The sequence below is a fragment of the Typopeltis vanoorti genome, chromosome 22, assembly GCF_054136105.1.
Source record: "Typopeltis vanoorti isolate ZY-2024b chromosome 22, IOZ_Tvanoo_1.0, whole genome shotgun sequence".
Classification (NCBI taxonomy): Eukaryota; Metazoa; Arthropoda; class Arachnida; order Uropygi; family Thelyphonidae; genus Typopeltis; species Typopeltis vanoorti.
Window position 1 is genome coordinate 73,635,128 of NC_143570.1, and position 14,080 is coordinate 73,649,207.

General features: G+C 35.3%; 1 protein-coding gene across 1 annotated transcript in view; it reads left to right on the plus strand.

Moving 5' to 3' along the window:
* Positions 1–14,080, plus strand: part of kto (mediator complex subunit kohtalo) — a 693,083-nt gene that overhangs the window by 397,561 nt on the left and 281,442 nt on the right. Inside the window, exon 26 of the mRNA XM_090412482.1 lies at positions 695–884. Coding sequence (XP_090268608.1) covers positions 695–884 — 190 coding nt within the window. The remainder of the gene's footprint in view (positions 1–694; positions 885–14,080) is intronic.

Below are 14,080 nucleotides of genomic sequence, written 5' to 3' on the forward strand. Positions count from 1 at the left end.
TGTCTCACGTACGCATTGTGTGGTAGACCTGTGACGAGCGTGTAAACTGTTTCAACACCATAGCTGATGAAGCAGGACTTGTTGCTGTATGAGACTTCCCGGATCTTCCCTTGTGCACATTATACACAGTACTATGAGTCTCAAACTTATCATGAATACATGCAATTGTGAGGTGTGTTGGAGGTAGTGTTGCAAACTCATGCCTCCATTGTTGTTGAACTTCACCTACATTCTCAAATTTGAAATACCACTTTAAAATGGTCTAGCGTTCCTCGAACGACAATCGTGCCTTGGCCATTTTATTTGACTGTCTTTACAAGTCACGTGTTGATGCTAATATTCATGTGAGTAATGACATCTTTTGAGATGTCATTACTCACATGAATAATGTGAGTTTCACAGACAATGAAGAACTTAAGTTATCCATTGTACAAACTGGTTAGGAATATACAGAAATCATACTGTATCTAAAAATATAGCTGCTGTTTTTTTTTTTCCTACGTCTGAACCTAGATAATCAACTCACTTTGGATATAAATAAAATCTGAGTTATTTGGCTAAGATGTACATAAAATGAGTGTGTATTTTACTGGAGTTTGTTATACCTGTTAGAATTTTCATGCTTTCTTCCATATATATATATATATATATATGTATGTATATGCACACATATATGTAGACCTTTTTTTGATAGGCCACAAGGGGTAACACCATGTGCAGGAGTATCTGGAAATGGAATTGAAAGTGCTGGTCTAAGTGAATTTGCAAAACATGCATTGAAACAAATTTGTAGTCAAGAATGGGTGCATGAAAGATGCCTCCATGAACCAGAAATACTTTGTAGCCAGGATCTTCTTCTGGATCCACTGCTGTCTGACCAGCAGGTTAGTATTGCTATTATAGAGCTTGATAATTAGAGAGAGTGTGTGTGTGTGTGTGTGTTTACTTCTTCTTTCTGATCTGTCACATGATGAGTTGCATCCCCTATGTGCAAATCTTTGCCATCTGGTTCTATCTCTGGCCATTTCTGTCATCTCTGAAGCTTGATAATTGTGACCTATCCTTCAAAGACTGACTCCAAGTTCTTTTTGGTCTACTTCTTGATCATCTTCCTCCAATGATTCCATTCATGACTATATTTGGTAATCTTTGAAAGTACATTCTCTGGAGGTGTCCAAACCATCTTAATTGCTGTTTAAGAATTATAGCTATGATATCTTCTCTCTCTTTCTCTTCATGTAGCTTCCCAGTGAGAGGGTGCAGCACCATGTCCTTCCAGTTTTCTCTGTTGGTGGCATTCCTTTTTGTTTTTGCATAGCCATTTGTTCCTGGCCATGATCTGATATCTTCAAGCCATGTCCTTTGTTTTTTGCCTCTTGATCCTTTTCCCGTAATTTTTCCTTCTAAAACTGTTAGTATCCTCTGTCCTGCTGAACCTCTCAGTACATGTCTTGCCAATCTCATCTTTCTGTGGATCATTTCCTGTAATAAAAATCTCTGTGTTCTCATTCTCTGTAGGAAATCTGTATTTGTCACATGTTCTGTCCATGGGATTTTCAGAGCTCTCCTATAGCACCACAAATGTGGTGCTATAGGAGAGCTCTGAAAATTTTCATGTCCCATGGACATGAAAATCCAAAGGCCATTATCTGTTGCCTTACGCTCTTCTTGAATATCCAGGTCTCACTTCCATATGTGAAAATTGGCCACACTAATGTTTTTATCATTCTTTTCTTTGTCTCAATACTCACAGAACTTCTGAGCAGATCTTTTTTTTTCCAGAATGCATCTTTCGCTATGGTTCTTATTTTTATTTCTTTATCTTGCTTTCCATTTGCAGTAAAGTATGTGCCTAAATATTTGTATTCTCCATGTTTTCAATTTTCATATTGTTTATGAATATTTCTGGCTCGGATCTGCTTTCTTTTGAGATTTTCATAAATTTGATCTTCTTTGCATTTATATCTAATCCAAATTATTTACCTTCTTCAATTAGTAGCTGCAGTAATTTGATTAATTCATTTGTTTTCTGTTATTAGAATGGCATCATCAGCATATCTAAGATTGTTGTATTTTATACCATTGATACTAATTCCTTTTTTTTTTTTTTTTTTTGTTGTTTTTCAATCTTTTTCAACACTGTCTCACTATAGATATTGAATAGATTTGGTGAAAGGATACAACCTTGTTTAACTCCCCTTTTTATTTTCACTACAGAAGTCTCATCGTTAAACAGCTGCATTTTCTGTTTGGTGTAAATCATTTTTATAATCTTAATGTACATATACATGATCTTCTATGTCTAATTTATCTAATATATTGAACTTGTTATTATGTTTTATCCGGTCAAAAGCTTTCTGAAAGTCTATGAAGCATATGTAAATGTTCCTGTTTCTTTCAAGTGATCTTTCTATTAATATTTTTAGTTCCAGGATAGCATTAATGGGTCCCATTCCTCTTCTGAAGCTTTTCTGTTGTTCACTCAATTCACCGCTGAAGGCTCTTTCAATTTGTTTGTTAACAATGGTTAAAATAATTTTAGATGCATGGGATATTAGGCTCACAGCTCTGTAATCCTTGCAGTTTTGTGCATTATGTTTCTTTGGAATTGGTACACAGATAGATGTTGTAAAAACTTCAGGTAATTGTATTGTTTTATAGATGTCCTGAATGGATTCCACTAAATAGTTGTTATTATTGCCAAATTTTATCACACCCAGGGGATTTATTATTAGGAAGATTCTTAATTACGTGTTCTACCTCCTTTCTTGTGGATAGAGTGGTATCTGTTGTTACGTTTAACTTAAGGTGTCGTGAATCAACTAACATGTTATCATTATCATCATCATAGAGATCTGATAAGTACTCCACCCATCTTCACTATATCTTCATGATATCTTCACTATAATTTAATTCATGTTTGACTTACTCATTTGTTTTGTGTTCTGACCAATGAGTTTTATTAATTTTTCTTAAGCATTTCATTTCAGATGTCCAAGTCTTGGCTTCATATGTTGCTGTAGTTATAATAATGGTTTTGTTACTATTATTATTATTACTACTATTACATGACACCTCCAGGGAGCCCAAAGACTCATCAAGGGAGGGCACCCACTCTACAACTCTCTGTCTCAATCCACCAACTACAATGAACTGCAACTACACCAATGCCATCTACCGCCCACCACCACTAGTATTTATCACAGACAATCACAAACATCCATGCCCACAGCTGGGTTCGAACCCGCAGCCTTTTGGCTGGAGAGTGGATACAATTTTTGAAATGCTATCATTTTTCCATATTTTGTTTAATTTATTCATATTAGTTCATCCTTTGTTATGTCTGTATTTTACTGTTTCTGTGTTGTTGAGGTTGTGAGTAATGAGACTGCCAGGATGTGATGCTTGTTTGAGCGTCTGATTTTCTAAGTTGATTGAAATTTATTCATCTCTTCCTATTTTCATTGTTTTAGTTTTGCTTAGATTGATTTTCATTCGAAAACGTTTTGCATTCTTCATTTAAAATTTTTATTGTTTTTTCAAATTGTTCTTTAGATTCTGCAATAATAATAATAATATTGTCTTCATATTTGATGTGGTTGATTTTTGTTCCATTGATTTGTAGGCCTGGTTCTTCAGCTATGGATTTGCATATTTTTTCAAGATAGATAATAAATAAATTTGGTGAGAGTGGGCAACCCTGAGTGACTTTTTCTTTTTCTACTTTGAATTTGTTTTTATTTTATTAAATTTGACAGTTGCTGTGATATCTTTATAATAATTTTTAATAAATATTTATAGTTCTGAATCTAGCATTATAGATTTTATTTTGTTTCTGTTAATGGAATCAAGTGCTTGTTTGAAATCAATAAAACTGCAGTATATAAGTAAGTTTTATGCCAACTACTTTCCAGCCAGGCTGTTAACTGTAAAAATATGGTCTACAATTGACCTTCCAGGTCTGAATCTTGCTTGATCTTCTCCTATCATCTCATCAGTCAATTGTGAATTATGAATATTCATAATTAACTAATGAGACAATAGGAGAAGTGATATATATAAATATCAATATAAATATAGATAAATGATATTGCTCCAATATTCCCTACTGAGTTCTTCATGCAGTACAAGTGGTACCCTTCAAAGGAGTACCAAACATATTACCATGCCATCAAATGGTGGAAATTCATGACCTCCTCTGTTTTATAGTACAGGATTTAAAGCAGCATCCAGTCTTACTACCATGGGACCAAACTTGATGATAATACATCAGAGCCTTCCTGAACAACTGCACATAATTCTACTTTTACATACATTTGACTGTTGCTATAACAAATGCTGAAACATGGATGATATTAAATAAAAAGATAGTTAACAATGTCCAAGTCTTCCTAAACAAGTGTTTAAGAATGATACTGGGATTATATTGGCCAAAACAAATATCAAACGAAGAACTATAGCAGAGAACAAACCAGAAACCCATGTTGCAACGGATACGTGAAAGGAAATGGAGATGGTTGGGGCATGTGTTGAGGAAAGAAGATAAAATAATATTAAAATAGGCTCTAGATTGGAACACACAGGGTAAAAGAAGATGAGGAAGGCCAAGAGAAACATGGAAAAGAACAATACTGAAAGAAATAACAAATATTAATAAAAACTGGAACCAAATAAAAGCAGAAGCAAAAAAAGCGTCCGGTGGAGAATGGTGGTGGAAGACCTATGCTCCCAGGTGGAGTGAAGAGGATTAAGTAAGTATAACAAATGCTACTTTAACAAATTTGCTCACTACAATTGAATCTTGCTGTAGAAAACTCATAGGAATAGCTTGCTATAGTAAATTTCTTTTACCATGACATTGTACCTTTGATACTTTCGTCAGAATTTTTCACTATTTTATTATAGTGAAGGTTAACTGTATAATAAAAAAATAAATAAAGCTTCCGTGCATAATGCCATGATAAATTCACTATAGCACAGTATCTATGCTAACAAACTATTCTTGTACTATGAGTTTTCTATAGCAAGGCTCACTGTACATGTCACAGTATCCTTTCAACCCTGCCTGGTGGGAGATGAAATAATGTGGTATGTGAGGAGGGAACTGTTGAAACCACATTACGGCATGAGGACAATGTTCTCATTATTATTATTGCCATCAAAGATCTTGAGGGAGTTCACGTTGTATCAAGGACTGATTAATAGAAGCCACACATCACCCACACCAACTGTCATACCTTTTGTTAAGACTCATTCACACTAAATATAATTGCCATTTAAACAGGAAAGCTGTTCTACTCACTCACGGATCTGTGGGAGAAAAATTTTATTATTATTATTATTACATGACCCCTCCAGGGAGGACACCTACTCTACATCTCCACTCAATCCACCAACTACAACGAACCGCAACTATGCCAACACCATCTATTGTCCACTGCTACCACTAGTATTTCCACAGACAATCACAACATCCATGCCCAGGCGAGATTCGAACCCGCAGCCTTTTGGCTGGAGAGCAGATACGCCAACTGCTTGGCCAATCAGGCTGGCTTTGACTGTACAAAACTCCACTTCCCCCTTTGTCCTTTCTCCACCCTCAGTATAATGAAAAATTTCATCAACCAGTATTTCGTAATGTCCTTTCAGAAGTTTATAGGTTGCTGCCATATCACCCAGTCTCTGCAATCCATGTAATCTCTATCTGTCTTCATAATCAACATTCCATAATCTCAGTGTCATGTTTCCTAACTCTTCTCTTTGAGCTCCTCTCCCCCCACCTTTGTCATTCCCTTGGATCCCAGGAGAACAAATCTGAGCACAGTACATTTGTATCACAGATTGTAGAGACAAACTGACTCCTTTATCCTTACATGCCAATGTTCATTTCAGCATCTGCATCCTGGGTTGTATTTGCATTTTTTGCTATGTGACCTTTGAACTTCAACTTCCTAATTGACCATAACTCCAGGAATCCTAACCTCATCAGTTTCTCCAAGCACAATGCTACCAGTACTTATGCTATTAGAAGCTTTGCTCTAACAAAATGTGTAACTTCAGACTTACTGACAGGGAATTAGCAATCGCTATCATTTGGCCACGGTTCCATCCTACTTATGTCATTCTATAATAGCTGCATATAAACAGCATCCTTGATTGCCTGCCTATCTTCACATCATCATCATCAAATAGTTGAACTTTTCTACTATCATTAATGTATAGACTGAACAACAATATTTCAAGGATTGATCCCTAGGGAACATCATCTAGCACTTTAAATCTGACAAGCTCATATCCCCCATATATCACTTTTTGATAGCTGTCCATCAGCCACCCTTTTATCTAAATTGGTAGTTTATATTACAGTCCTATGTGCTCTGATTTATATTACAGCCTTTACCCAACTCAGCCATAATATTATTATATAATATCCCCCTGACTTTTCACTGTTCATCCTGGTTCCCTGACAATAACAGCAGGATCCTTGTTTAAACAGATGATGCCCATGCTGACATGAAATTTCATACGTACTATTATGTGTATTTCTGGTTTAAGCCAATACAGACTACAGTTTTGTAAGCTAAGTCCCAAATTTCTAGTCCATTCCCATTCTTTCAGAACCCAATGATACCTACTAACAGGGTGCACGATGTGAAGGTGAGGATTGCATGTTAAGTCAGAAGCCTCAGTCAGTTCTTTTCATTCCTTAAAGGTGATCTGGAGGTCTCTCTCCAGTTTTCTTCCTTTGATCCTTAAGCTGCCCAGCATTTTACATCAATATCATATTTATATATATTAGTTGCTCTTACATACACACACGTTATAACTATTCCCATGATGATCTTGTTTCCTTTGATGCCTTGTATTAGGTCTCACTTTGATAAATAATTGCTCCAGAAACCTGATATCAAATCCATTCAAGTACAGACCATCCCTCTTATACAACTTTTTCTACCATTAAACTCACTCGACACATTAAAAAAAAAAAAAAACTCAGATATCAGATGCAACAACAACTGCAATCTTGACTGTCCAAATTACACTCTTGATGTTTAGTGCTGAGAATACCAAATCATGAACCCCCATCTCTTTTTTTGACCTTTATCTGATTTAAGGTTTCCTTGTTCCGTTCCGGCTCATTGAGGAATAAATTTTCCTCAATGCAGTCCATCTACTCAAACAGTAGTAATCTTCTTTGATTATATTGATTGCCCACAACTCTCTCTCTGACTTCCTTTTTCTAGCTGAGTTGAATGTAATTCAAATCATCCATTTACCAGTCATAGTACCAGAAACTGTGTTTATCCAATACTGTTGATCTTTTCTTAAGAGTTTCCTTCCAGATGAATTGTAGAGGTCACCTCTTCTCTCAGGAAATCAGATTGTAATCTTATACAAGTTTTAACTGTGGAACTCCTTTTCCTCATCTGCTTTTCATGCTTCTGTCCTTTGGCATTATAATGGTGACAAGTGGGATGACCTCCAAGATTTTTATCCTTCTTACCATGGTGAGACTACTCTTTCCACCCTCTGGATTCAAATAATTTGCTATGATCCAGTTACAGAAATTATCCATGTTGGAATGGTGGTCTCAGTTCTTAATTCTTTTTTCACTGAAATCCAAGATAGTGAGTTCGAATTTAGTATCTTGGATTTCAATGAGTGTTCCCAAGTAGTGTTTGTTGGGATCAACATATTATAAAGAGCTTGAAAAAAACTCCAGCTTCGTTCCTAGCCTATACTGAGATATCTTACAACAACTCAGTGAATCTGACTTTGAAAGTGCTTACTGCAGAAAAATTGATTCCTGCACAAATGGGAGTCATGCTTTTCACTCCCTCATAGGCCACTGGTGCAACTTTTGTATGAGTGTCTTTCCACTTCTATCTTGTTCATATGCCACTCTAACAACACTTGAAGACATTTCCTGGTATCATTCTTCTGTTCCAACTTCTGAATAGATTAGATGGCCATGATAAATCTGCCTTAACAATACTACCAGAGAAACTGTCCTACATGCCTTCCAGGCACATATATTCAGGGTGTGCTGGGTGTACAGTGCAGACCCCATGGAATAGCAATATCACCGATATTATAGTTTTGCATTTATTCCTGTTAAAAACTCCTTTAATTGTTTCCAGTTCCTAAAATTAAGCACAGTTTACTAATGTTTCATGAAGAGGACTCTTTTCAAATCATAAACATTGCATCACATTTGCATTAATAACTTGGATGTGTGATTACAAATATGGACACCTTTGAACAGATGTAAGGTAGCGCAGCAGGTGAAATTCTTAGCATTCCAATGGTTTTAAACAACCCAGAAGGCTGGTTTAAAACCATTGGAGACAGGGTGTATGCGTTGAGACAATAGCACCCAGAAATCAGTGGCTGTGATTGGTTATTGTGACAACCAATTCAATTGAATGTTGTCATCTGTCATGAGTTACTATTTTTGTTTTCAGAGTTTCATCTGTTTTACATGTGAGAAGTGTGAATTGATGCCTTTTAGGACACAAATATTAAACAAGTGTTTAATATTTAATTTTCCATAAATAATTTATAACTTTTTTTTTTTTTTGCTTATATTTACAATGGGAAACAGTGTTAACGATGTACTGAATGTCTTCTGCCAAAGCTTTTGCAGATTGATTACAGTTGAAGGAGGTAAACCTTGTCCTTATCTTCCAAATTTACTGAGGAAGCACAAAGATGCTAAAACTGAGTACACGAGACACTTCTCTATTTCACAGTGTGATACAATACAGTAGAATGGTTAACTGATGCGAAGTGCGGTTAACATTTTTTTTTTTTTTTGTTGGCCTTGTTTATTATTCTTCAAAGAGAAAGGCATTTGGAATAAGCATGGATATTCTGACCTTAATCATTTAGCCACAGCAGTGCAAAAACATGAGCACTCCTAATCACATATTCAGTCATTTTTAAATCTTAAGATGTTTGGAAAACAATGGACACTCACATTGATAAACAAAGAAAAATTGAAATTACCCATCATGCATTACTTACATACATACAAGTTATCCTAAATTAATTGCATTGGACCAATTAAGATGAAAGCTGATGCACTATGCATTCTTAAAGTTTTCATATTTCAATAAAGCAGTCGTATGGTCAAATTGATGTGAATTTTGTAGCACGGGTTGCACAAGCCACATGACAGCACACCCATGACCAACTGAAATGGGCATGTGAAATCACTGATACTTTCTATGGTCTTTCAACAGAAAGAAGACCACAGGAGGTATGTTAGACATCAGTAAAAAGTATAGGAACAAAAAACGTTTTCAGATGTCGGACATTAGAATACTTTTTGGTTCCTATGTTACCTTTTCTGTCTTTAATACTTACTTAACATCTTGTTACAGTGAAGGTGCATATTCAGCACATCCAAAGAGAGAGAGAGCACATCCAATCTCCATTAGCATGGAGAGCTGCTGATTAATCACTGACTGTGCAGATTCTCTTCTCTCTGTCTCTCTCTCTCTCTCTGGACCCAGCAGATCTTCTTGCTGACATCATCCACCCCTGAACATATCTGACAGAGAGTCTTTAAGAAAAAAAACCTATGTTATTATTCTTGATATTTCCAAGATCTGCTTTCTGTCCTTTGTTATTGGGTAGTCAGTTTTCTGTGTGGTCATTCACAACGTATAATGGTAGATAGCTTTATTTTCCTCAGATTTCTTTACTAATGCAGGAGTGCTTCAAGGTTTCATTTCTCCTATTTGTTTGACAAACTGTGCGGTGCACAAACCTCCCAAGCTACAGTTTCCTATAATCAGTTTTCCTTCAATCTTCATTGAACATTGCTAGTCTAGTCTCCTTTGTTGTTTCCATGCGGGATCCTATAGTCATTCTTACAAACAAACAAAAAAAAAAAAGCACATCTCTCTCTTCAGTTGATGTTTACCTCTGACCTTTTATCCTGGCACAGTACATTGCATCTATGGCCTTCTCAGTCTTCCAAACACTTAGACTTTTTCATTACTTACTAGCAGTAATATATTCCAAATCTGCTCAAAATCAGGATACTGCTTTGTCTCTCTCATTTGGGATGATGCCTCTAAAACTTCACTAGGTATTCTTGATGCTTCCCTACTATCCAAGTAGCCCCCCCCCCCTTCTCCACATAGCTCATTTAGTTTCAGCAATGCCCTTTAGTTGGAAAGACCTGGGTTTCAGTCATGTCTAGGAGGCAAAGAACCTTTATTAGGGCTTTTCAACTGAAGGTGAATTAGTTGGTTTCATATGGAGGTGGCAGGTTATTCCCTGCAGAAACTCAGGTTTTTAATCCATCAAAACAGGCTAACTGGGCAGAAGAACACACCGTTTATGGACATAATACAATGGTATACTGTCTAAAACAGAGCACTTTAGCTAATTGTTCTTTTCTTCCTTGCTAATTCACTATCCCACAGGCACTCTTTTTTTACAGGTACTGTTTTTTCTATGAGCACTGTTTCATTGAAATACCATTAATCATTCCTGACTTTTTTTAAAACCAACCTATGATAGCACAACCAGAGATTTCCAATGTTTATTTACAGTTCAACTACTATAACCCACCAGCCCTACTTTTCTCAGTACTTTTTCATTCCATTTACCTCTATTCTCTGGAACAACATTTTTTATTAAGTATTCCCCAGGACTACAACCTCCAGCTGTTCAGTAAAAACATATCAATATATGGTCTTATTATCTATTAATCCCTGCCCACATGTAGCACCAATTCTGAAACCTTGTTATTACTTCAGAATTGGTGCCACAAATTGGCAGAACTTCAGGAAAGCAAGCACGCACATGCTTGTGCGCATGTGTGCACGTGCACACACAAGGACTGGATTCAGAATGGTATCGTCCTAACTGGAACTCCCTATGGATGCAGTGAGGAGAATCTTGATTTATTAATCTTTCATGGTAGGCTCCCAGATTTTTTATTTGACACTTAATAATTAATTGTATGCTTTCCAAAAAATTCATTAAAGTTTAGATACATATCCTTATCTCATTTCTGCTTGACTGTCTTTTGCATAGTAAAAATTTCATCTTGACCTAAATCCTGTTTTTTCTTCACCAGTTTTCCCTTCATTGATGCTTAACATTTTCTCAGATATGCTGGCGTAAATCTGTTCTGGAGCACTTAGCAAAAAAATTACTCTTTAATTTCTAATTTCAGTTACTTTCAATTTTTATAACTAGTAGAATGAGAGCTCTTCTCTAGTCATCAGGAATTTAACCTTGACCAAGTCTTCTGGGTTATGCAGTGTGTAGTCATTGCTAAACTTTGCAGCTTCTCAACCTTCCAAACATTTGACATTACTTTTTTTAGCAGCAGTCCTGTTGGTTATTTATATATTCCAAATTTGTTCAAAATCAGGATCAACAGCAATCAACAAGTCTAACATAATCTACTCTAGCTGCTTTACCACATTTCAGGTTTTTGAATGGATGTTTCCATTTCAAGTGTAAGTAAAATGAGAACTTCAAGAATAATTGCACTCAGGAGCTCATTTTGATACTCAAAGCACTATGGTTCTTTTCTTTAAAAAATAATTATTTTCATAGTAATTATTCATAATATCCAGACCGACATCTTTTTATATCGCATTTGTTATCTTTGATTTTTGATTTTTGCCTTTTATGTTATACTTCACACTTTTATGTTACACTTCATTTCTAAGCGTTTTAATAGCTGTCAAAACATCACCTTCAGAATGTTTATTTTATTTTATTTATTTATTTCTTTATTTTTTTTTTCATATGGTGCTTCTTTGGTTTCCTGCACCCCCCCACCCCTTTCCAGAGTTCTTAGTTTTCTCTCTATCCTGCAAATTCACTATATGCTTCTATGACTTAGCTGGTTACTGTTTCTTCAAACTATGCCTCTTGCACTGTAAGGTTCAATTCTTATTATGACACTCCTTTACTTTTCTCTCAGTAGTATTTATACATGTGAGTCTGCAGTTCATATGTGAGAGGTGGCCGGCCATCTTTGATTATTTTAAAACTTTATGCATGTTTTCTTTTGATAAGATACTGATTTTTATCCTGCTCAACATTAGGTATGATCACTTCCTGTTTATGCAATTCCCAGTGAACTGCACTCTTGTATCTTGAACAAAACTGAAGGCATCATTATTAAAATAATACATATAAAACAAATATTTCAAGTTATTCATAAATATTTTAATGCATATCTGACCCATGAAAACTTTTAGTCTTATAGTGCATTAGTATTAGTTCTGTGATTAGGCTAAGAGTAGATAATCTGAAAACTGCTCTAGAAACCAAACATGGAAATTTTTCAAGCCACTTTAAGCCTCTAATAAGAAAGGTAGTAGTAGAGTCATTGCCACCTAAAATTGCAAATGATCAACAAACAAGTCTGGTATCCTATAACTAGATGAAGAAAGACAGAGTTTGTTGTTCTCTACATGTTGAAATTTGTGTTAATGTTGAGTTAGAAAGGCATAGCAGTGACTGTATACTTGGAATATTTGTTCCATAATTTTTATTGACATTGAGTATTATTAATTAGCATTCCACATGCCTCCCTGAATTTCATCTCAGCAAATTCTCTTCTGGTGTAATAATTGAACTCCTTTCCAACCAGTTTTATGATAAGTTTTAGCTATGACAGATTTGTTCTCATCAGACCTGATTTGTCATAGCTGAGGTAATGGCTAATGTCATCTATACTTTTCTTTTAATTTTAGATGCATGTCTGTTTGTCCTATGCAGGGACAAGAAATGTGATAAAAATCTGCTTATGGGAGCTAAGTGAGTCCTCAGATGAGCTGTGGATGTTTTTGAGTTTGGTTTGAGGTTTAAAGATTTTTCTCAATTTTTTTTTTTTTTTTTGAAAAAGTTTCACTAAAGGTTTTAAGTTCCTGTATGATATCACTTTGTGTAGCAAAGATTTGGTTTCCTTAATGATGTTACAGCTCATAGGGAGATGTGTAATAAGCATATCTGCTTAAAGCTGTTTATTAATAAGGTGAGTGGTATTCACACACTGAGTGATGAACATCACTTACCACCTAAAGACTTATGCAGACATCCATACAAAAGGTAATTTGAATCCAAAACATGCAAGATGTAGAATGGCCTTAAATATCCCCCTGGCCACACAAGACAGTATTTAGTGATTAATTGATGATGATGATGATTCAGTCTATAGAATCTCCACTGCTGGCATGTTTAATTTAATTTATAACCAAGTGTAAAAACTCTGTACAACTATCTCTAATCCAGAGTATTTTAATAACAAGGTGATATACCTTTTTCACTACTGGTATATGAAAAATATATGACTTCTGTATTACTTTCACCCTGGTATCTCTTCTGATCTTGCTCCCACTGATGAGACCTCAATAAAGGTCAAAACTGGTGTGGGTTGCATTATACACCTCCAAAAGGTGTGTGTGCTTTATTGGATGACTAGGCAATTAATATGGTCATTAACCTCCATATATAAGTATCTTAGTCAATAAAACTAATGCAATAATCAAAGCATGCCAGAATCGGAGAATTCCTGGAGAATATATGGACCTCTTCCTCCAGGAAATATACCACTCTGCAACAGCAACAATCCAACTTCACACAAATAGCAATAAAATATCAATTGAAAAAGGCCTCTGACAAGGATACTCTCTGTTGCCCAAAATCTTTACAGCAGTCCTTCAAGAAATATTTAATAATATAAACTGGACAAGCTTTGGTATAGAAATTAATAATAGAAACTTAACACACCTAAGATATGCAGATGATATCATGATTTTTGCAAACACTCCAGAAGACCTTAATATAATGATAGAAGACCTATATCATGAAAGCAGAAAAGTTGACCTAAAAATAAACAGAGAGCAAACTAAAATCATGTTTAATCATTTTGTAACACCAAAAAAATATAATAATAGAAAAACAATTTCTTGAAAAGTGTCTCTTCATATACACATTTAGGTCATCTCATTTATCTAAACTGTGGATTCCAAAAGGAACTAAATAGAAAAGTTCAACTTGCCTGGAGTGCATTCAGAAAATTGAAAAGCATTTTGCA